This window comes from Eleginops maclovinus, chromosome 21 (assembly GCF_036324505.1).
Source record: "Eleginops maclovinus isolate JMC-PN-2008 ecotype Puerto Natales chromosome 21, JC_Emac_rtc_rv5, whole genome shotgun sequence".
Lineage (NCBI taxonomy): Eukaryota > Metazoa > Chordata > Actinopteri > Perciformes > Eleginopidae > Eleginops > Eleginops maclovinus.
In genome coordinates this window covers 15,072,362-15,097,178 of record NC_086369.1, presented here as the reverse complement: position 1 = coordinate 15,097,178, position 24,817 = coordinate 15,072,362, and the positions used below count along the sequence as shown (strand labels likewise).

At 43.5% G+C, this 24,817-nt stretch overlaps 2 protein-coding genes across 2 annotated transcripts; one reads left to right on the top strand and one right to left on the bottom strand.

Moving 5' to 3' along the window:
• Nucleotides 1–244: 244 nt before the first annotated feature.
• LOC134858156 (polycystin-1-like protein 1) lies at nucleotides 245–24,377 on the bottom strand. The gene is made up of 54 exons (XM_063874063.1): nucleotides 24,144–24,377; nucleotides 23,489–23,617; nucleotides 22,900–23,072; nucleotides 22,033–22,194; nucleotides 21,772–21,939; nucleotides 21,013–21,178; nucleotides 20,482–20,721; nucleotides 19,806–19,938; nucleotides 19,520–19,723; nucleotides 19,087–19,268; nucleotides 18,799–19,002; nucleotides 18,555–18,718; nucleotides 18,260–18,472; nucleotides 18,114–18,167; nucleotides 17,751–17,969; nucleotides 17,465–17,536; nucleotides 17,223–17,396; nucleotides 17,066–17,143; nucleotides 16,369–16,511; nucleotides 16,126–16,246; nucleotides 15,919–16,057; nucleotides 15,632–15,824; nucleotides 15,269–15,325; nucleotides 14,840–15,169; nucleotides 14,459–14,695; nucleotides 14,265–14,378; nucleotides 13,815–13,966; nucleotides 13,367–13,467; nucleotides 12,844–13,042; nucleotides 12,562–12,645; nucleotides 12,215–12,422; nucleotides 8,862–8,968; nucleotides 8,635–8,734; nucleotides 7,489–7,617; nucleotides 7,242–7,415; nucleotides 6,975–7,161; nucleotides 6,633–6,727; nucleotides 6,090–6,424; nucleotides 5,901–5,985; nucleotides 5,319–5,465; nucleotides 5,127–5,245; nucleotides 4,941–5,051; nucleotides 4,753–4,858; nucleotides 4,539–4,601; nucleotides 3,734–3,867; nucleotides 3,391–3,649; nucleotides 3,142–3,246; nucleotides 2,776–2,916; nucleotides 2,374–2,496; nucleotides 1,909–2,061; nucleotides 1,634–1,795; nucleotides 1,114–1,275; nucleotides 954–1,003; nucleotides 245–861 (listed from the first exon to the last, which is right to left on the bottom strand). Exons 1-54 carry the CDS (start codon nucleotides 24,338–24,340, stop codon nucleotides 537–539), a joined length of 8,382 nt encoding a protein of 2,793 aa, XP_063730133.1. The 5' UTR covers nucleotides 24,341–24,377; the 3' UTR covers nucleotides 245–536.
• On the top strand, nucleotides 9,280–10,929 carry LOC134858023 (complement C1q-like protein 2). The gene is made up of 3 exons (XM_063873867.1): nucleotides 9,280–9,542; nucleotides 10,084–10,212; nucleotides 10,589–10,929. The coding sequence occupies exons 1-3, from the start codon at nucleotides 9,296–9,298 to the stop codon at nucleotides 10,870–10,872; spliced, it is 660 nt and encodes a 219-aa protein (XP_063729937.1). The 5' UTR covers nucleotides 9,280–9,295; the 3' UTR covers nucleotides 10,873–10,929.
• Nucleotides 24,378–24,817: the final 440 nt, after the last annotated feature.

Below are 24,817 nucleotides of genomic sequence, written 5' to 3'. Positions count from 1 at the left end.
TGTGACACACAATAAGAACTGGACTCACTTAGTGCAACACTATGAAGTATTAAAAATAAGGGAATCAAAACCAAAAGTGTATATTACACATATTTTTACTGTGTTTGTAACCTGTTTTTACAATGTTCTTCATATTTCTTTCTTATTGAGTTGTTTTACTGTATATCATGTACCTATGTACCCCTGATGTCAATATGTATTAACATATACATTTTCTTTAATAAAAGGAAACTGACATCCATGGTTGTATCTACTTGAAGTTTACAATTAATAATAATAATAATAATAATACATGTATTTAGTAAGCGCTTTTACAGATGCTCAAAGTCACTTTACAGAGGTAATAATACCAAGACAAGAAATAAATCGTAATATGGTTTTAAAAACAGCAATATGATGCATGAACTAAAACACATGCATGCATTGACAGGTTGCAAGAATATTAAGGTGAAGGATTTCTTTATTAATCTTAAGAGAACCGAAAATACAGACCTTACAGATCTTTGTTTATTGTAATAACCTGTCATTTCCATAATTTATTGATCTGGCTCTACACTGCCAGGCTCCTCATGGACCAGCACTTCCACCACCACCTCTGTCTGTGTGGCCTGAGTTTTATCATTGATTTCTGTCCATGAGTCAATTTGCTTCTCCAGAGCATCTTCTGTCCAAACCCTGATGAGTGTCTCTGGGCGGGACGGGTAGTTCTGTGTCTGGAGCTCTTGGCCTCTTGGGTTTTCTCCGGCTCTTGTTTCTGGTTTTTGTGAATTATCCAATTCCAGCGCAATGTCAGAGAAGGAACAACCTCCCCTTTGGCTTCTCTGCTGCAGAAACAGGATGTCCTCTGATTCAAGCTCGGACCTGGTAAGGCAGGATCATGCAGAAAGAAACTTGTCAATTCTCATTATTTTGCAATTCATGATTTTTTAAAATTGTGCTGAAATGTTTCATACCTGAGCAGGTGAGATGCAGGAAGGGTTTCTTCTTGTGTTCTTACAATGTCCTGTAGTACAATCAGACAGTGTTCACACAGCATCAGCTCTAGAATAAACCATTGTGAGAAAGTGTGTGTGTAATGCTCTGTATGCACTTATTCCTGGAAGTCTGACTCACCTGTGCATCAAGGTGGATCCCTTGTGTGGCTGAGAGAGCAGGACCGTCCTCCCTGTAGCGAGGAGCTTTGCAGGGCAGAGTTTGGTGCAGACTGTTGGAGAGGGCGCTGAGTCTGAACAGAAGCTCATCTAATAAGCTTTCAAACTCCTCAAAGTAGTACGTCTGCAAAAACCAGAAGGCAAAGTGAATCTGACCTATATATAAAGTACTGGTATGTGTTAGGTTGGGGGATGCATGATTGATTCCGTTTCCATCTTTTAACTGTTTCTGCTTTAGAAATTGAATTCCCTACAGGGACCAATACAGGTTTATCTTATCGGATCTTATTTATTGGAGATATAGTCTTAGTTTTAAGAGACGCCTGTGGAAGCATTGCCAGTAGCATTACATCATAAACCTGTCCTCCAATGTTCACACCCAGGTAATTTGACAATTTAAAATGTAACACGGCAGCTGTTGCAGTCTGTAAAATGTGTCTCAGTGTTATTGTTTTATTGCACTGAGCTACTTTTTTCCTCACCTTCCCTTCCACATGATTTTCAGTCCATGCTTGTCCACGCTGCAGAGTGACCTCAGAGATCCTCCTCCTGATGTAGCGGGCTAATTCTGCCATGGTGAGAACTTCCCCCCGGCCTCGAGATCTTCTGGCTCTTCTGACTAATGAGGACATCACACCTATCACCTATTGGACAAGATAAAGATAAGCCATACTTATATTTTACTTCTGAGTTCTGTTTTTGTTTCTATTTTGAGATGTATTTTGATGTTTTGGACTCTTTATATTTTATAGTGTACCACTGCTGTCCGAAGCACAGAGGACAGATAGAGGAGTCCACGGTAAAGGAGATCCCGCTCAGAGAAGGGAAGAGAGCTGAAGGACAAGGAGCTTTGCACGAAGAGGAGGTTCCCGGCGCAGGACAGCGCCACCATCAGGATAACAAAGGACATCTAGGAGAACAACAGGAGATTACTGACCGCTTGCTTTCCTCAGAACACATTTAACTCAGGATAATGTCATGATGTTTTCATCGTGTTGTTGACTGATTGTGTGTGTGTGTGTGTGTGTGTGTTGTGTGTGTGTGTGTGTGTGTGTGTGTGTGTGTGTGTGTGTGTGCGTGCATGCGTGCGTGCGTGCTGCGTGCGTGTGGTGTGGGCTCCTCATGTCTTTATTTACATTCTTTTTACTTAGTTTATTATATGTCAGGTTTGAAATGTATGGAGTCTTTTCCTAGCTGGTTGTCTTTCTGCTCGTTGCGTTACCGTTGGCCACAGAAGGCTGCAGAGCGAGCGGGAGAGGAGGGTAACGGAGGAGTTTACCCTCAGCACAGTGACACACTTCATGGTGAGGAGGAAGAGCGTAATGCCACGCAGTGATCGAATACACTGCAGACACAATAATACACTGAATCAGTAGAATCCTTTAAATCACATCTCAAAAAGGTTGTTAATTTTGAGCCCACTACTTTATGACACCATGACCTCTTGTGATTTCTAAACCTCACAGTTGGGCTCTTATTCAGTATTTACCTTTAAAGGGACATTTTAATTATGTTAAGTACTTGTGGTTTTCCCCTTAAAGATAAAGGTACTATTTTTTAGACTAAGGCAGGAGTGGAGGAGAGGTTTTTCTCAACATTAAATATAGTTTTTTCCGTCTCTCACTTGTTCCCATGTAGCCAGGAGGCTGACATCCACATGCGCTCTGTAGCGGTGTCTCTGCAGCAGCTCCACGACCTCCAGCACCATGACGGAGCGATAGATGTAATATATATAGTGCACTAAAGACACTGTCAGCAAACTGACCTGCAAACAGAAAGAGAGAGAGGTATATTTCAGCTGTAAAAGCATAAACAGGTACATTTTAGAGTTAAAACCATGCTGTGTGCTTCGACCTTTCACAGGTATGTTGGTTTAAGAGCTGCAGGTCACTTTACCCTTCCGAATAGGTCATTGTGATCTTGTTTGCATTGGTGTGTGGCCAAGAGTGTGTGTGCATGTTTCTGTGTGATGATGATGATGTAGACTCACTTCCAGCCAGTTGCAGGGAGACCTCCAGTATCCCATCAGCCCTTGCTCCCCCACGGTGTACACTTGACGACAGAGTTGCAGCAGAGACAGGACGAGGAAGAGGAGCTGGAGGGGAGGAAGAAGCACATTGAAACAAGATTAGTACTTCTCCCACCTCTATTAGTATTTTGTTGTGTGACTTTTGTCTGTAGATTCTCTTCAGTTTCAGATCAGTGGTTTCCACAGATTCAAAGCTAAGAACTATTTTACCTGGCACACCATGACAACATAGTCCCCCACAGCAGGAGAGTGAAACACCCTCACTGACTGCACTCTGGCAGAGGGCAGCAGGGCAGTAGGGGGGCTCTGCTCGGCCAGCAGGGCAGCGGGGGGGCTCTGCTCGGCCAGCAGGGTCACACTGGTGAATAAGTTTAAGGCAGGGCTGAACAAAGTGAAGTGGACAGACACCGTATGTCCGTCCAGCCAGCCGTCTGTCTGCAGGAGCTTCAGTTTGGACGCAGCGGCAGTCCTGCAGAAGTACAAGAAGTCTCTCATCACATTTAGAAAAACCCAAATAACTCTCCTTCCCAACATGTGTGTGTCTGTTCCTCACTTTGTGTGGCCTAATCCGACTGAAGCACTCGGTCCCAGCTGACCAAAGGTCCTTGGAGGCATCGAGTCTTTGGTTGTTCTGATCCCAGACCAGAATGAGAGAAGACTCTCTGGTACGAGCGTCACATTGGAGACCTGAGCAGTCAGAACAAAAGCATAAATCAAAGGGTCAAATGCACGATGAAGGATTCATTCATCTCTTAAGGTATTACTTCAAGACCTTGACACATATTAAACTTGCATTGCTGCACATATTCATTATGGGACAATATTTGTGAAACAGTGCCCTCTAAGGGGGAGTTGGTGCAAAACAAACAGATAGAATGGGAGGATGAAACCCTCTTTAGTAGTCACATACATGCACACAGCAGAGCACACACAGTGAAATTGGTCCTCTGCATTTAACCCATCCTAGTGCTAGGAGCAGTGGGCAGCTATTGTGCAGCGCCCGGGGAGCAATGGGGAGGGGGGATTGGAGGTGTCCGGTGCCTTGCTCAAGGGCACCACAGCAGGGCCTAGGAGGTGAACTGGTACCTCTCCAAGTAGCAGTCCACTTTCCATATTTCAAGTCTGTTCGGGGACTTGAACAGGCGACCCTACGATTCCCAGTCCAAGCCCCAGTCCAAAAATGACTTGCATAAAGAGATTTTGAGTGAGAGTTTAGTTTGAGGAGCTTGCTAAAGGTGCTGCTATAGGGTTGGTAGTAGAATCATTTGAATTTTCCAGGAAGTGACATTACGATGGTACATGTTTGTAATAGAGTAATAAAAGAGGAATATACTTTAAATTACATGCATGTTATTTACCTTATATTGAAAAGCACTGGACTCCTCCCTCCACAGGATTGGCTCTCCAATCAAGATGTGTGGCTGATGCATGACATCAAGTTATAAAGTAAAGAAAAAGGTGAACATATCGGTTTGATATTTCCTTCACAGGAAATGTATCTCCTTAAGAGAATTATAGAAGTGTGCATCATGGCCTGGATGGATGAATTGATCTCAGGGTATTGTATCTCACCTCAGTGGGTGATGAAATCTTGTAGAGTGAATGAAGGAGATTCTTCTGGGCCCACGTCCACCAGTCCTCTTGCTTTTGAATGGACATGAATGCATTATCAAGGCCCCTGTTTAAAGATAAATCATTATGTTGAAGTGTGTCAGAGAGCCAAGGGAATATAGAGAGGGACAGCATGTTTTACGCGTTACCTAATGAACTGTTTCCTGACAGCTTCATTGAGTTGGTAATGGTCGGTGAAAGAGCCACCATAACTTATGCACAGCATCAGGAGAAGCATGGAGCCACAGAGGGACAAATCCCTAGGGTGAAGAGGAGGAGATATGTTCTTACAGAGCTTTAAATCACTTTAAAAACGGTTGCAAACAAAGACGCACCTGAGAGTGTTCTGGATCAGTGTCTCTCTTTGCTTCTTCCCTCTGGTTTTCCTCAGCTCTGCTGGAGTCGGCGGGCGCACGAGACGGAGAAAGCGGACCCGCTGACGAGCTCCGAGCAGCTGTTATACAGAGATCAAGACTTTAGGTTCAAAGAGAAAAGAATAAATGAAAAGAGAATAGTCTGACGATCACCTTTTCAAGGCGTGAGTCCTGAGGAGAGGCAGTGCTGTGGCTCTGCAGCTTTAGAGTCTCTTTCTCAAACTCTCTTATACTGGAGAAAGTATGAAAGTCTGTTCTGTTCCTGAACCCGAAGGAGACAGCCACGGCCACCGTAGCTATCTGGGAAAATAAAAATAACATGCACAGTGCAAAGAGATTAGGTTTATTTCCTGGTTCATACTTGTATTTTGGGTTACTAGAACATGTTTACATGCTGTAAGGATAAAAAAAACACATTATTTTTCTTATATCAGTCTAAAGATACCTGCATGTCTAAAAAGCTTAATTTAAGTGCCTGTTTCTTTAAGCTCACCTCCTGAAAGAGCACATTTTGCTCTGATATGTGCCATTTGAGACTAAATTCTGTAAATATGTCTGAGCTTTTGCAGCATGTAGGCATCAACCCATCACATTGTGCAGAGGATCAGGATTATAAAACCATAACATGGATAGTCTTCCTTTCAACCTGACAAATATATACATTTTCCTTTCTACACTTTCACAATAAAAGCCCAGGACATGTAATATATTATTGGAAAGTCTTTATTTATTTACCACGGCTGGCTGGATGACGAAGATGCAGAACACCAGGGAGAAGAAAAGCGAGTGCATCCACAGAAGAACCTGGCAGCTGCTGAACCTAACACATGAGACATCCTTTTTGACACAGATTATTGATTATAAACCAGTCAGCATGATCATCACCACTTCACATGCCATCAGTTGTCATCAGATGTCTGTTACCTCATCCCCAGCACTGCAGAGAGCACCAGGCAGCAGAGGGACATCAGCAGACACAAAGCCCAGGCCAGACAGAGACCCCATTGAGCTCTGAATCCTCTTCCCTTCAGACGGACGTCCTCCTCGAAACTGCTGTCCGATGAACACCCATGAAGACTTTTCGCTTCCTGTCCTCCATACCTCGTACAGGACAGATCAAACTCTTTTCCCGGAGGAGTTTGATTAACATCGCCCCCCTCGTTAAAGAGCAACAAACTGCGGCCTGTTGTGACTTCAGGTTCTTTGTCTGAGTTTTTATTTACCAGAATCGTAGGGGAAACCGATGGCAGATCTGTGCCCTGAAAACAGAGTCAGACAGGGTTCAAAATGCTGTGGGAATAAAGATATAAAGGGCTTTTCTTTTCCCCTAGATAATCTTCATTTATTGTATCTGTCAGATAATCAAGATATCCTTAAAGATGGCACACCGAGATTGTATTGGAGGACCAAGGACTCACAAAACAGATAAATGAGACAAGCTCAGTGAGAGGAAAGAGCGAGTGTCACCTGGTGTTTGTTCCTCCAGGCTTCCTGCGCCCACTGCTGCAGACCGTTCCAGGAGAGATGGGACTCAGATGTACTGCCAGTCACTGAAGAATCATCTGAGAGGAGACGAAACAACAATAAAATAAGGAGAAATACAAAAAGGAGGTGAGGAGACAAGTTGAGATAGGATTAGATTTACTTTATTGATCTCAATTTGGGAAATGTTAAAAACGAGGCGTTGCATATAATGTGAAAATTAGACAACATACAAAACATCCCAAAAGTAAATGTGACATAAAATGTATGTCGAGTCGTTTGAAGACATTTTAATGCAGAAATGATGCTTTAAATACCAAATCTGACCTTCCAAAAAGTCCTTTTCCTTCACTCTGCTCTTCACGTGTTGAACTCCTGAACCCGTCAGCTTGACCTCTTCCTGTCTGAACAGTAATGATATACCTGCTGCTGCTGGCAACACTGCACACACACTCAGTACTCCTGTCCGCACAGAAACAGCTGTTGCACCTACAAAGCCAAGCTGGAAGAGCAACTGCAAACATGGATCAGCGTTAAAACGTTTTGGAAACTCTTGGGCACTAAATACTAAACGCTATAGTTTTATTCACCAACCGGGTCGTCCATGTGTGATATGATCACCGTGCTGACACATGCATATCCCAAAAGAAGCAGCAGGCTCACACACAGTCTCTGAGTGTGTGTGAACGAGTTGGGGCATGGGCAGCTGTACAAAGACATCCAGATGTGGAAATCGGCCAAATAGTCTGATAGCTTGAGACTTAACATCTGCAAGAACACAGGGCAAGATATATATATTTGGTTTTTTGTATCTGAGTGTATGTGTAAGAGGACTCCTTACCTTAAAAAAGCCTAATCCATGAGCGCAATTTCCCAGAATCCTCTCCACCCGCCCGTCACTTTGGTTCACAGCCAACCAGCACTGAGCCACAAAGAGCCAAGCACGTCCCTTCATATGCCCTCCTCTCACCTGGGTTATAGAAAACCAGAACATTTCATTTTACATTCGAGTTGCCAGCATGAACCCTGAAATGTTGAGTACCCGGAAGTTTCATTAGAAATGTATAGTAAGGGTCCCCAGCACATGGAAACTGCCGGATGCTAACCTGCACATGTTGGGCAACTTGGACAATTAGCATAGGTTGCATAATGAGCATTAATAGTATTAAAAAAAGGACTATTGGGCAATTTCAGAGTGGTGCTGGATCGATTTCTGAAATTTTCAGGATCAAAAATTGCAGTGTTGATGTAGAGAGCACAAGAGGACAATTATTACCTCTACTGTGGACTATTCTTTTTCAAATAAATAGCAATCTGTCCAACCCAAATGATCCAGAGTCCCCTAAATCTTCCAAATCGACCCAAAATGAACCAAAATCAGCCCACAGAGAGGACAAATACTGGTGAATTATGCTAACTGTGCAAAGTGCACAATATGTGCAAGTTAGCCTCTAGCAGTTTCTATGAGCTGGGGACCCCGACTATACATTTCTATCATTAAACAGTGGGGTACTCAACATTTCCAGGTTAAAAATAGGACTCTTTGAGAGGGAAAACACTATTTAGCTCATCTTGTTCTATTTGACAAGTATTTAGTTAACTTCTCTTTCTTTATTTGCACATTAGTCTTGCAACATACTCCTGTCTTGAAGCTTCAATTCTTGAAGAAAATTGATTTTCTCACAAGAATCGAATAAACTGAGAACATTTTTGATCTATATTTAAAAAAAAAAAACCTCTGTTACCCAGCTCTCACAAAACGTGCAGGACAATCCATCTCTCATTTATCCAGTCATATGCTAGCAAAACTGTCAGAAATGTTCATGCAGAACTCAGCAAACAGCAAGATTCACTGCTGTTCCATACTGCTGTAATTCACCTGCAGGAAATGTGTCGAGGATTTTCTGTTTTTGGATTCATTCACACAGAAAAACTGTAATTGAGGAAACTGGGGCTAATGGATCTGTGTGGCAAAGCTAATATTTACCTCGGACACCTCCAGGTGTTTGATGTACCAGATCGGGGAGGGTCCAGAGTTGTCGTGCCAGATGTGCACCCCCCACACAGGGCCCAGGCTGTCTGCTGTACTGTGGGGTTAGAGACAGAGACCACCTTTAAACATGAGCAAAACAAATCCAAAGCTACTCAATAATGGCGTGAGATTGATGTAAAATGCGTCTGTGTATTGATTTATGTGGAGTTTTTGGATTTCACCTGATGATAAAGGTGTCTTGAGAGTTCCTCCTGAACAGAGTGCATCCTGGGACAAGTAGTTCTCTTGTCTGTGAGAAACCATCTTCCCCTTTGAGCACCATGTAAACCTGTTACACACATAGAGGTTTCCTGTAAACATTACATCATTTTAGGTAGTTCAGTTTAATATAAGTCAAGGAAAACAAGGTCTTCTCATAAATAGAGAGATATAAAAAATAAGGAATAATAAACCTTTTTAAAAGAACAGAATTACAGTTGTTTTCCTTTAAAACCAGGTAAATGTACAAGGACGTCTGGGCGTATTTTTATATGTGTTATCGAAGACACCTGCTGGATTCTCATGCTCCTCGTCAGCGACCTGTTTCACGTGGATATAAAGAGGGGAACAGAGCGAGACGTGTCTCACTTCTATGTCTGAACAGCGATATTTCAGAATGAGGAGAGCTGCAGGTTTTCTGGCGTTGCTGCTCTGTCTGCTCTGGACAGGGGCTCAGGGTGAGGATGGAGGGGGCACAGGGAAGAAAGAGGGTGAGTTTGATATCCAAGCAGTGAAAGCAGTCCCCGATCAGAGCAGCAGTCAGACCGTGACGATCACTGACGTCTGGGCTGAGCTGAAGGAGCTCAGAGACATGGCCATCGAACACAAGATCAAGATCCAGAAGCTGGAGCAAGACAACACAGGTGAGACACCTGACGTAACACACACAGTCAGCCACACCACGCTGCACTGACACATGCACTGATCATCACTGGCACTATTACTATCTCACTTTAAGGACTCATTTGTTGTTTTTAACAAAGCCACACAGATTGCTGGTTTAAAGTGAACCCTTTAGTGTGGTAGGAAATATGTGTCAAACACTTTAATGTATGATTAAAGTGACGGAAACTGAGGACAATAACTACAGTATAATTTACTGTAAAATGTCCCATGTGTTCAGCTTTAGAGGCCAGAATAAGCTTCAGTGAAAAGGAGGTGGAGGAGTTCCAGAGAGAGAACGCAGGAGAGATACAGAAACTTTAATGAAATTCTAATAGTCACATAATGAATGAAACTGGTGTACTGATGAGCATATTAAGATCAAACCGCTGGTTATCAGAACCCAAAGGACTGCAGTGACACTATGCTGTGTGGTTAAGTATTGTCAGGAGTTTTGTTTAAATAGATGTTCAGTTTGTTCAGAGACTGTTCCTCTCTGTTTCTTCCTCCACTTTCACACAGACCGTCCTCAGGTGGCGTTCTCAGCCGGTCTCACTCATACCGGATCAGTCGGACCCTTCAGCACCGATATCACACTGAAGTTCAGTAAAGTCTTCACCGATATCGGTCAGGCTTACAGCCCAACTACAGGTACTGCGCACACACACACACACACACACACACACACACACACACACACACACACACACACACACACACACACACACACACACACACACACACACACACACACACACACACACACACACACACACACACACACACACACACACACACACACACACACACACACACACACACACACACACACACACACACACACACACACACACACACCTGACTGAAAGAGTTTTCTTAATGAAACCATTAAAACATCTCTCAGTTTTCCTACAGTTGATCGCGGTAGAACATTGAAGCCCCTACTTACTGTAGTCTTATTTAAACCCCCTCCTGAAGTCCTGCTCCAGCATCATTCTCCCCTCCCTGATCCTCTCCTCTGATGCAGGTGTCTTCACAGCCCCCGTCAGAGGAGTCTACTACTTCAGATTCAACGCCTGGGAAGAGAGCTATTCAACTTGGACCTCTGTTGAACTCTATCACAACGACAACAGAGTGATGAAGATTTTAGATTACAACGATAGTGCTGGATATGTCTCTGCATCTAACGCAGTAATTCTTCACCTGGAGAAGGGAGATGTAGTCTACATCGTTCTCCCCACCAACTACAGCGTTTATGATGACTCGTTTAATCGTACCATGTTCAGTGGATTTCTACTCTTCCCTTGGTGAAGCCCTCCGTAAAACACCCACTGCATTAAGTTACAACATTACATAAAGTGTGTTGACTTAATTCATATAATGTTGGTGTTTATTTTTGCTTGGTTACATGAACATTACCTTACCAAAGTATTCCACCAACAGTGAGACAAACATAGCCTAGAAATCTAGGCGCACCCTGGCGGGAGCAAATTGAATTTGCAGTCAGGGTTCCGCCTAGAAACTCCTCGTTAGCTCACGAGCTGCAAAATCCTAACTGTGGTCTGGCCAATCACATCGTGGGCGGGCTTAACATAATGACGTAAGAGTGGCGACCGTTCCGCGTGTAGTCCCTGCCGGTCTCTGCTACGTGTAAATAAAGAAGATGGCTGCTGCTGGCGAATAGCAGTCTTTCGAATCGGCTTTGTTAAGCTTTTCTTTGCAAAATGAACAGATAACGGTACTGAAGTCATTCATTCTAAAGAAAGATGTTTTCGGAGTTTGCCAACCGGATATGGCAGAAGTTGAATTCATCAACTAGCTCCTCTGGTGGCCAAATGCATGGGACTCAGTGAAAACCCACTGGTGATTGTTGTTTCAACACTGATTGCGCTTATGGAGGACCAGGTAAACGAGCCTCCCACATTTGGACTCTCGGCCCTGCAACTTGGCAAAGGCGACCAGGAGGACATTCGAAGCGGCCGGTGCCAGTTGATATACGGGAGTCCTGAACCCTGGATTCCTCAGAAACAATGGCGAGACATGTTGGCCAAGGTCTTCCAAGAAAACCTATTATGGATTGTGGTGGATGAGGTTCATCTTTCTTACAAATGATAAGTATGTTTTAGCGATGAAGTACATATTCAACAAGTGATCTGAACTGAATGATGCTGGGGGTACGCTACAACCAAAGCTACAACAAACTAGATGTTACAGCAGTGACATCACAGATAATTGATAATTGATAGTTTCTCCAACATTTTTTGTTGGAGAGTGTCTTGTACTACTTTTTCAGTCGCTCTGACTACGTCACCTTCTTCGTCGCTCTGATTGGTTGTAGCGCTATCCTACTGCGTGCAGAGGTCTGACAAACACTCCAAACCCCCTAACATGAGACCAGGTCAAGACCAAAGGGCCCTACACAGTGTCTGCCCTGACCAGGGAAGTGTGAGTCCCAACTCAATCCAGAGTCCTCTTCTTCAAAGTCAGAATCTTGAATCCAAGTGTCAATAAGTACCAGAGGATGTCATATTTACTGTTTTACAGCACAATATTTCTCTAAGAATCCACCCATTCAACACTTAAAGAGGCCCTATTATGTGTTGGGGGGGGGGTTCCCTTTCCTATAGTGTTCACATACAAAAACCAGCCTTACCTTTGCACTCATACGTGCTGCAGAGCAGAGACCGGTGTGCACGGTAACAGCGTAGAGGTGTGGGTCACACGGGGAGTTGTCGGAAAGGTAGTGGACTCTCCGGTTAGTCTCTGAGGCGACATCAGCTCTGATACACAGCACCCACACCGGCACGAAGAGGCTCACACACAGCAGCAGCACCGTCAGCACCGTCAGATCTCTGCACACACTGAGATGGAGGGAGAGAATATCTTGTCACTCATTTAAAAAAAAACACATTTTCATTATTGACTCATTTGCAGATTACTTCCTAATTCAATATTTAGTTTTCTCAGGTTAAGCATCTGGTCTAAGGAGGGCGGGTTTACCTGAGGAAGGGGTCCAGGTTTGTTGTGTCATGGCTGCTGTGGATCTGCTGCCGCTCCACAGTCAGCGGCTTCAGCTGGTGACAACTGACACACACAGATCCACAATGTACAGGTATCTGAAGCGCACACACACACACACACACACACACACACACACACACACACACACACACACACACACACACACACACACACACACACACACACACACACACACACACACACACACACACACACACACACACACACACACACACACACACACACACACACACACACTACCTGCAGTTGACATCAGTAGTGGCGTCTGTTTGCTGAGTCCTGCAGCCGTGGGGTGTCCACGCCCCCTGCTGGCCGTCCCAGGACAAACACAGGCTGCTGTCCACCGACAGGCTATAGCTCACCTGCTCGCTCAGGGATGGGGAACCAGGCCTTTTCTCAAAACCAGCATCCAGCAGGGCCACGTGAGCAACACCTGCAGCTGGAGAGGTTTACTTTTTAAATAACTGTAGAAAATAATTGAGCGATTTGAGTAAATATTAGACGGTTGGATGAATAGTGTAGGAGTGCAGAGACAAACAACTACATCTGTATTATTTAGGAAATGCACGTCATTTTTTGGACAGTTTCCACATTGCTTTAGCCTTGTTTAAAGTTAAACCTTATATAAAAACTGTAGCGATGTTGAGATTAAATGGATGATTATTTATTTTTGACTTTAAGGAATAAGTAGTTATTTGGAGGAGGAGAAGGAGGAGGAGGAGGCGGAGGAGGAGACGGCTGAAATCTGATAGGAAAGTCTCACCGCTGAGGTAAGATGAGGGCAGAGAGAAGCGCGTGACGTTGCTCTCCCAGGAGTGAATCCTGTGCAGATGGTGCATGCTGGGAGTCGGCCTCTCAAACATCCTGCCACAACACACAGACTCTAAGCATTCAAAATGAATAAAGCTTTATTTGTGTAGCACTTTCATACACCAGGTGCAGCTCAAAGTGTGTTAACAACATCAAGCACAAATTCACTTCAGGTCAAAAACAAAATAAATAATGAACCCTCTGTGAAATAAAGGAAGACATCAGACAAAATCTATAAATACAATAAAATATTTAAAAAATAAATAAAGCAATATAAAAGAAATAAGGAAGATTGAAAGACCAATTAAAAAGAGGGGTGTTGCTAAAAATACTTCATTTAATTATTATATTGCTCTAACCATCAGATGATAATGATTATAAAACACCAACCCTAAGCGTACCTGAAGAGAAGCATGATGGGAAACGGCTTGTTGGGCGGCGGCGTGAACACCACACTCAGCTGGATGGCCTGCTGCAAGTGCTCCTGGGTAATGTTGAAGCTGTGGTGGTTGATCCGGCTGCGCAGGAGGACGTACTCACGCTCAGAGCTCTCCTGCGGGATGTGTTATCACAGATATCACAAGTTAAAGTAGTCATTGTCTGATTGGTCCATTTCAGAATAATATCTCTGATATGTTTTATAATGATTGATCATTAAAGTGTTCTCAGAGCTGGTAAAGGTGCAGCTAGTTTGAATGGCTTTGTATACTGCAGGGTAGCTGCTGGATTTACTGCAGCTGAACTAAAGTCTGATTTAAGGGTTCATTATATTTACCATCATTAATCCAGATCTATAGTAGAAGTATTTACTTCTGAACTGAAGAGGAGTAGAAAGAATAAAAGCCACATACGTTTTTCGATGGTTGTTTCAGCTCGATGATTATTGGCTCGATGAGGGAGCGAACTGGGATCTTTCTCTTCGTGCTGCACTGGTACAGACTCAGGTCGACCACGGGTCCGCTCAGCTGGAAGTCACCAGAGGAAAATGAGACTGATGCCTTGCTGTTAAATCATTTGAAGTGTCATGATAGCATGCATGTCTCACCCTCCTGTGATAGCGGGCCCAGGTGTAAGGGCTGTGGCGGAGCTCTGTTAGAGTGCTGAGGACACACCGTGGTCTGCTGCCGTGAACAAGCAGAACCTGGATCAGGGAGGGGGGCAGGTAGAAGGAGGAGGACCCACTGCTGATCACTGTGGAGGTTTGGTTTTGGTACGATGAGTATAAGGCTATAAGACCGGTGCTGACCCAGTGCTCCTGGATTTTGTGCATCAAGATGAACTTCTGAATGGAGAGAATGGACAGGAGAGAGATACATGTGAGGTGATGTGTTAAATGTTAATTCTGGGATTAGTTTGGGAGAATTTCCTTGTGCGCTGCAAGGGTCTGTGATATTGGGCTATATAAATGGAATTGATTTTGTCTCACCAGTATCAGGTCTGAAGCAGTCTGCAGCATATCAACCACCAGATGCTCCACCTGCTTTGTTGAAATGGACCTCCCTCCACCTCTGGATGCATCCTGTGCTCCATCATGTGGGTGTGGATCTAATGTCTGTGTAGTGTCAGCACTAGTGGTAGTTTCTGGTGTGAAATGATCCCCAGTGATGGCAGCTTGCAGGCTGAATGAGAGCAGAGACAGCAGGCTGTGGAGGGTGCTCTGCTCCAGATGGTACGAGGCTGCAGCACCAGACTCTGAAAACTGCTCCGAGAAGTCCTGAACGTGAGCCGTCACTCGTCTAGCACTCGCTAATGTCACCTGAGTCGGGAGTAAGTGCCGTAAGGGAAACAATTTTCCTGTCAATCAGTGTGTATTTGTCAAGGAAAGACAATGCAAAGAGACAACCTTCCCCCCTACCTGACGTGAGACTTCTAAAAGGTTTTTGAGAATGCAGATGTTGTCCTCCATTGATGCCTAGGATTTAGAGGATTACAGGTGAGACAATTTAACACTTCCCCTGTAGAGTTCACTCATTAATAAAATAACATATTGTATTTTTAAATATGCAAATGACGAATTATCTCATGTAAATAAAGATGCTTTATTTCTGTGTCTCGCCTTAAATGACACGTCACATAAATGCTGTAAAAAGGGGGAAAAGTTTAGTGAACTGTTGAAAAACTGAAACAGAGTTTGGTTAGTTAAAGTGCGTGTGCATGCGGGTGTGTGTGTGTGTGTGTGTGTGTGTGTGTGTGTGTGTGTGTGTGTGTGTGTGTGTACCTGTCCATTGCTCTCGAGGTCACACACTGTGTTGATGAGCGTGTTGCGTGTGTGTCTCTGTGTGTGTGTGTTTGCCTCGGTGTGCAGGCTGAGTCGGTTCAGGACGCCTGACAGGAGGCTGGCGTAGTTACGGACCTCCAAACTGTTCCCAAGATGCACCAGAGCCGACAGGTTCCTCAGACCCGACTCTGAACTGGAGACGACGAGATACAATAAACAACAAAGTCCATATGTAGAGCAACATAGTCATAACCATAAAGCTGTTGTGAGGACATGGTGCTTCTTACAGCTCCAGATCAGGATCAGGGTGAGAGGAGGACGAAGAGGAGGCATCTCTGAAGAAGCCAGGTTGGACTTGCACGGTGACAGGACAGGGTTTAGTGGCCGTCCCGTACGAGCTGCTTCTGATCTCTGTGAAAATAGTAACTACAAGCAGAACAAAATCAATCATGTGTTGTAAAGCTATAAATCAGTGTGCATGTGTTCCATTTTACCTTTGTACTGATCAGCGGGGTCACCAGAGGGAAGGCTGAAGTAGTACTGGAAGTCTCTCCCCTCATAGAGCGTCCTCCGAGGACTACCTCCAACACTGATGCTGTACTCATACAATAAGTCCTTCAACACACACACACACACACACGTAAATGTAAAGTAGGGAACAGTAATAGTAAAGTAAAATTGACAGATGCTTTAAAGGGAAAGCCTGACACCTTCTATAAAACAGTGATATACAATACCTGTTTCCCTGAGGTGCAGAAGATGCTGAAGTGTGTGTATATCTCCACTCCTCTGACTGGCTGCACCTGGCACGTCACGCCTTCTGGAGCAGGGTTGGTTTTTAAGAACAGCTGAGTCCGGCCCAGTAAACTACTACGAGATTCTGAGTATGAAAAATAACAAGCACACAAAAGCATCCAGATCCATCCCTTCAATTTGCATTAGGAAATAAAAAGATGGTTTACTATTCGACGTGTCAGTGTTTCAACTTGATCCACAATCCCAAAAACTGCATTCAGTTATTGTGCATTACTTTCACAGGATAGATCTGCAGTTAGTGTTATTTGTACACTTATTTTGCTCTGCAGAAAGTTAAAACTACACCTTATTTCCAATTTTACACCCTGTCGAGGACTAGCAATAACTTCACTGTATATTATTGCACTAATATATAAATTCAAACACTTTTAATGGCCCATTTCTACTCACAAAAATCTAAAGGCCTTCATTTACAACCTTTAAATTTAAACATTTTGCAGAAACTGTGAAATAAATGTGTAAAAAAAATCACTAAAATCAAGAAATAAGGATAATTCACATTCAGCCTCGTCCATGACTACCTCATTATTAAGATTTCTGAAGTGCTCATGTGTTAAGAAACAGAACGCAGTCCAGGAACAGGAATCATAACACTTCAGCTTTCATTGTGAAACCTACTGGCAGTGACCTCCAACATGTACCTGCTCCCAGGGTTCAGGCTGAAGGGTCGCACACTGAGCAAAGGGCTGGAAACTCCTGGGAGACAAATGGAGAAAGATGATTAAGCCTGAGACAGCTGGGTAAAGAAGAGGAAATATGTTCCTGAAAAATGTACCTGTGAAGGTGTAGGACTCAAAAAGGTCTACGGGATGTCGAGGTAAATCGAGCAGGATTGGCTCCCGTTTCCCAACAGACGGACTGGAGTCTAACAGATTACTCCCCTCCTCTTCATGTGACGCTAGATCGAACACTGAATCCCCTCCTGGACTGAAGCTCTCTCCGTCCACACCTGAGAATATACATGAGATTAACACAAAACCTCCAACACCAGTGATTACTAACACACACATACTGCACCTGAGGGTCTTCCTGCTGAAATCCCCGGGTCTCCTTCCTCTGCGTCCATCGCAGGAACATCATAATCTGGATCTGTAGTAGATTAGATTTGATGCACATTATATTTGACCACTGAACGTATGCACAGACCTGAATTGCACATGTTTTTAGCATAGCTACGTTTAGCTTCACCTGAACAGAGGTCTTATCAGCAATTATTACTGAAACCCCTTTAATTGATCGTTTGATTTTTGACTGATTTATGGGACTAGCAGACCAGAGATGCTTCTCAAGAGTTGTGTCTCACCTGGTCGATCTCCCAAGGCACCACTCTCCAGTAGAGGAAAAGGAAACCCCCAGTCAGCGGAAGAGTCCGGATCTACTGGGAGTTCAGTGATAATGTCGCTGTGGATAAAGTGGTCCGTATAAAGGACGCCACTGTTGTCAAGAGGCGGGTATTCAGTGGAGGAGTACAAAGGCTTTAGAGGGTCAAACTCCCCCTGAGAGTGATAAAAAGGCTCCTCTCCTGGACACAAAGAGGAAGAAGTTGTTAAATAATTCATCCTTTTTACTTTAACCTTGTGCATTACTTCTAATTGATTTCCCCTATTGATGCCCGCGTCTTAAATGCTTTTACGCTGTTGTTTTCTGCGCTGAGAGCATGGCTAACCTGATCCTGCTGTTGTCATGTCCATAGAGGAGATGAGCGAGGGCTCTGTGAAACCTGTGAGGAGGTAACAGGAAGGTTTAGTGACCTGGCGTTTTCCTTCCAGTGATCTGTTCTTACAGAGCCATTGAATTACACACCAGACATACCTGACTTCTTTCTGTTACTGTCAGACAACTCTTCTCCCCTGGATGTCACGTTTAAATGTAAGGTTTTGTCTTTATATTTAGAGCCAGTCTCACTCAGAGAGACAGTGGTGGAGGTGTTGACAGTGTGTGTGGGCCGGGTGGAGGTCCAAGGAGAAGAAGAAGGACCCATGATGTTTGACGGAGCACTGAGATCCACGGTGAAACAAAACGGGACTAAAATAGAAACGAAAAGAGGACTTTTTAACTTGCACATTATATTTCTGCAGCTCACATGTCCAAAAGCTTCATATCTTACGTTCTGTGGCAGGTTTGGAAGATGCATTGACTAAGAACAGGCTCCAGGTGTACTGGATGTTTCCCAGGGAAGTCTCACAGCCTTCACACACGGCGTTGACAGAGAGAGGATGATTCCAGTTCAGCTGCTCCACCCGGCACTGAGGGCAGGAAACGGACACTGTGCTGGGGTGGAAACAATCAGAGACATGGTAACAATACAAGACATATATAAAAGTGTCTGTAGACTTGTTTAAGACTCTTACCCGATGACGTTTGATGTGAACGTGAGGAAGGTCTCTGCTGAAGCTGAGCGCTTGCCGCTGTGGACGGTGAGCATGAACTGGAACTGGTCAAAGCTGTGTTTTAGGAAACCAGCAGGAAATACGAGCACAGGGGAGGAAGTGGGAACGTCGTGGAGGAAACAGGAGCTGGGGATGGAGCTGACTGGTTTACATGTCCAACTGAAGCTGTGGAGAAAAGAGACGCTGTGTTTGAGTTGAGGTTGTTGTACTTTTATGTCTTTCAGGGACGAATCTAAACTCTTTCTGTACCTGACTGGTTTCATGGGGGAGTCTGGGTCGTGAGATTTCGTCCCGTCCAGCGTCACCACGGTGGTGTTCCTGTTGTTGATGAACACGTTGGTGCCGCCCTGGATGAAGGCCACTGGAGGGCTCGGTATCACCTGCACCCTCACGCTGTAGTTGCTGTACACCACACTGCCGACCACCTGAACCTGCAGAGCAATGAGAGCAAGTACTTTATGGAGGTTCCTTTATGCAAACAATCAAGTGTGAATGCGGTATGTGATTGGCTTATCCATCCCAATGTCCTCCCTGTGCATCTCTGGATAAAAGTGTATTTGGTTATAAGTAAAAAAACAAATGTTATCTGGGAGAAAACATTATCCTCCATATTTAATTGTAAGAGCGGGACATCCGGTCACTTTGAAAAGGTCAATGTGTGACAGTTTTCCCCGTTACTCACCCTGGCTATAGCAGTGTATGTGTCGTAGTGCAGCAGGAGGCTGGGCAGTCTGAGTTTCTGTGTGTGTGTGTCTACGAGAGGCAGAGGAAAGACCCGTCCTGCAGAGTCCAACAAGGTCCAGGTGTAGTGAAGGCCTTTTGAAATGTCACAGTCTACCTCTGTCTCAAAGGTCACTCCAAGGCAGACGACCTCATGTCTCCGCACCTTTGAGAGAGACGATATCCACAATGATCTGTTTATCTTCACCATAGTACACACAGGTAGAAGTGCTGCTGGGGACTTGTACCTGTAGTTTTAGAGGCCCAATGTTTTTCACTGGAGGAGGCTGACACGGCCGGTCCACCACAAAGACGTGAGCACTGAGAGAGGCAGAGCTGACCAGATTAGACACGGTCACTTCCACCCTGAACTCTCCTGTCCTGCAGGGGACAAACACACACTGTCAACGTCAAGCTGAACAGATTTAAAATGAAATCGTAAATAAAACTCTGAACTCCGTTATCAAGCGATTGTCAAACTTTAGTTTGTTTAGCTGGAAAACAGTGATGTTACATTACTTGCTTACACACTACATGGTGTACCTTATGTTTACAGCGCTTGGGTAAATTTAAACTCGAGAAAACTATAATTAAATTCAAGAAAACTAGGCGCTTTTAGTCCATGGGGTAGTGGAGGATTTCAGTCTCTTGTGGCCAAAATGTGTATATTTTTTAGGAGCTGTTTTCACATTTAAAAGTGACTTAAAAAAACATCCCAAAAAATTGCTTACACTTGTTAGGATAGTAAAAAGGTGTGTGAGTAGCAAACCGATTGGCAGATGCATGGTTTGACCATGTCTTGGATGAAGGATGGACCAGATCCCTGTACAGCATGGTAGACCAGTACCAGTGTTTAACTGTGATCTGGCAGCCAGTATGAAACCAAGGAGCTAAATCTAAATAATCAACATTAGATAATCTGACCTGTGGAAGACGTGCTGCTCGGTGCTCTGCCCCCGCTGGGATGATCCGTCTCCAAAGCTCCAAAGGAAGGAGACGTCGGTCCCCGCAGTGACCCGGCAGCTCAGCCTCACCGTCTGGTTCTGCAGGACAGAGGCCGGGTGGATCAGCCTGTTGAGCCTCACCGCTCTCTGCACCTCCAGCGGGAACACAGCGGAGGTGACGGAGGTCCGGCCACTCGACAGGATCACAAACACAGCATACCTGCATTAAAGAGGGAGGGGTTGTAAGTACATATTCTGGTGACGGTGCTATTCGGGGAAATATCTGTCTATGTTTGTTCAATTGAGTTGTCTTCATACCCTCAGTTTTATTTATGGAAATCATCTTGTTTTTAAATATTGTCTCAAAGCTATTTTACTTTCCTTTCCTTTATTCTAGTTCACAGATTATTGCAGATAATTTGGTTAATAGTCGAGCTTGTAATGCATCACATTATGCCCAGTTATAGAGACAAAAAGCATTTAGATTATATCTTAAATACTTCATCTGTACCTGCCAGGTGTGTGGTATCTTTTGGTGATGCTCCTCGAGGTGGTCCTCTCTGAAGTCGAGTCTCCAAAATGCCAGAGCAGCTGTGCAGGGTCCGCTACTTCAGACACAGCCAGGAGGGTCACGTCTGTGTTTGTGGGAAAAGCTTTCTTTGCTGCATGAATCTGCACTGTAAGGGGGGGGGGTAACACACACTGCATGTTCATTATAGATATACATTTCACTTCCATCATTATAAACACTATAAAGAGGTAAAGAATGATGATGTGCAAACGAAGAAAACAGAGAAATGCTGGAGAAGGTGGACCAGAAAACACTGATTTGATAACACTTTTTATTCATTTCTGTAAATGTTTGGTCGTTTTGAAGCCTCTGTTTTATTTGATATTGTTAAAATATGTAAGATTTAAAACGCACAATAACTCCCTAAGGTTAGAACATTATTTTAATACTATTTTTAATATATGTATTTCATTTATTATAAAATAACATTAATTGTAAATTTAATTTAATAAAAGGTTTTTGATTTCTCGTGTTTTTCCTTTTCCTTTGTATCTCTTGATTGTACTTAATTAACAAATGTATAAATGCAAAACACCTTAATTTAACAAACAGTAAAAAAGCATCATTGAAATTGATAAATAGTTAAAAGAAATTATTATCAAATATTCAAATGTTAGACCCTCCTAAAATATATAAATCCAGCCCATGAATTTTTATTCTTCAACTGAATAAACATGTTAATAAACTTAACATTCGGACGGTATGCCGCCTCCACACTCTCCCTGCTGGAGGCTGCCTGTGGGACGGGGGGACTGGAGGGGACCCCCGGGGGCCCATGAAGCACCTCCGCATCGTATGCAGAGGGCTGCAGGACGGAGAGCAGGAGGGTGGAGGAGAGGGTGGAGAGGGGGTTGGACACACTGACATCTGGACAGGAGAGAAAGAGAGCGATGGAGGGGGGGGGGGTTATGCATTTTTAATTGTTCTTTGTTTGTGTAATTTTGTTTGCTGTTTACTTACTGATTTCATATTTGCCTGGATTCTCCAAAATCCAATCAGATGACAAAGCAAAGGAGCCGTCATCCAACACGCTGACCTGCTGTGATCTTTGACCTTCGGGGGGCGCTTCTTGAAACTCAACGGTGACATAAGAGAGGTCCTCCCCTCGCAGACCCAGAATCCCTAAAAAAATGATAGAAAAATTAAGACTTTCATTTGTGCAGTATTTCAAAATGATGTCCTGATATTTGAAATACAGTACGTGTGTTTTAATGCAATGCTTTCACATTAACCTGATCAATAAATTAAACAGTGGTTAGGACAACACAAACAAAAGTCCTTTCTCAAAAGAGAAATATTTATTATGGTAGAATTAGATTTAAAGCGCTTGTTTTTTTTAGTTTACAACTATGCAATTAAATAATGTCCATTATATCATACAGATAACGTCCTGCTGATCAGTTTAACCACATTACACAGAGCTTCTGCAGCTAAAGGGAAAAATAAATCTGGTTTAGAAGTGATTTGTTTGTAAAATAATTAAAGTTATACTTTGTTAAATTAATAAAAACATGAACACATAAACCCTGAGAACATAGATCATTGTAAACACTATGATTCATTATATTGCAATACTCATATCAAGGAGAACTCAAAGTACTTCATGTAAAATAACTGAAAAAAATAAATACAACAGACTAATAAAATATTTAGACAATTACAAGACAAATAAATGTTAAGGAAATGACAGATTATACAAAATAACATGTTTACTTAAAGTAAAGCAGAGAAAAGTGTTAGACAGTATTTACTATAAAAGTGCTGCTCTGTGCAAAATAAATTAAAGAATATTTCCAAGAAAAATATGACTTAAAAGCAGCAGCTGACCTGTGGGCTGGGTGGGGGGTCCGGCCAGGTTTCCAGCCACTTCCACAACAAAACTCTTCCCAGCATGCACTCTGTCTGCAGGCGTAGAGAGACGGACGCTGTGCAGGAACGGCCCCTCAGTTCTGTAGAGAGCAACCTGTCCCCGTCCACCTCCAACAGGAAGAGAGAGGACTCTGGAAAGTAAAATAAAAAGATCCTTTAACTTTATTATCTTTGATGACGATGAGGAGTAGTTATTGTTTAGTTCCTTTTCTGATTTCATCTTTTTATATTTTACTTTAAAGGGTTTACTTATCCATGCATTATACATAAATACTCATCTTGCACTCTTTTATTTCTTTATGTTTTAGGTATATTGTATTTTGTTAGAAGAGCCCTGGATTTTCATTGCCAACTACCATGCCGTAGCTGTTGTGCACATGACAAATAAGCCTTTGAAGCTTTGGCCCCAGCTCAAACACCAAATATTCTCCTCATCCCTAAAACTCCTACGAGTGTTTGTAACTGTGATGTTAAAGAGATGTTAAATCTTATGAAACAGACCTAGAGGAGCTATTGTTAAAAATGTAAAATCCTCAGTCTTCCTCACCTTTGACTTCCTCCTGTGACATCCCTTCTCCGTGCTTCTGCAGAGGTGTTGAAACACTCGCCAGACAACAGTCCTTGTTGCTCGTTGCCACAGCAACAAGCCTCTGAGGTCAACGCTGCAACCTGGTACCTTCAGGAACAAAAACTGAGAGTCAATGAAATACTCTCTAAATGTTGTGCATGCATCCAATTCAGAAACACACACAACCAACACACACTCATGTAGGTTTTCAGAGAAAGGGGGCCTATTACTGCTGGAAATACAAGATGCGTTACATGAAATGAGTTGCAACTCCTTTCAGTAATAAGCTACGCAAGCAATGACAAAAATACTTTTCAGACATAGACTGTGTATTTTATGTTTTGGATTAAAAATTGGTGCACATGTTTGCAGTAATAAATATTAAACAAAAAAGACTCGTGCTCAAAGCACATTTTGATATTGTTGGTCTCTCAGTTCATAGGAAGAAATAATGCAGGGGAATGGACTTCAATATTTATTTTTTAAAGTTCTGACTTTTAAAATGCAATTATATGAAAGTAGAACAATCCCAGATGCTCCAACTATAGCATTCATACTTGTCCCAATGGGAAGAATTAAAAAAGTCGTGAGGTTTCCCATAATACGACTGACCCACAGTGTCCCCCGCACTCACCCTTCATCCAGGCAGTTCACAGAGCAGGTTACCGGGTTAAGGTCACGGCCACCTCTGGGTGCAAACAGGCTCGTGCTGCTGGCGGTGATGCACCCTATGAACCAGGCTGGCCTCCCGGGATCTCGTGCACGAGCTGCAACAGAGTAGCGATGAAAATCCTGCGAGAAAATGAGCGAGTAAACAAAAACTATGAACATGTCTGATCTGGACAGAAGGCCGCAGGAGGAGCAGGAGAGCAGCTGGACGCACAGACTGAGAGGAGGAGAGGTGCACGGACTCAGGTGTGCAGGTGAGAACAGAGAACACTGTATGCTAATGAAAGGACCAGAAAGTGTGTCACGCAGCAGGAAGCTGGCATCAGAAACTCCTTCTAATGACGCGCAAGGTCATGTGCTGCAAAAAAGTAGTCCTGCAAAAAGTTGTCCGACCTGTTGTCCGACCTGTTGTCCGACCCTGCTGACTGGCGTAGAAATAATACATAACTAAAATGTGCATATGCCCAAATGAGTATGCTCCTTTTTATTCAGTTGTTATAGCATGTGTGTCTCAAACTCTCCATTTCGTGAAAAAGAAAAATCCCCACCTGTGAATAACAAAAACATGAACACCTTTTTTCACTCACACAGCACAGCACATACAGGGACATTTAGATGCAAAGGCATTTACTTTTATAC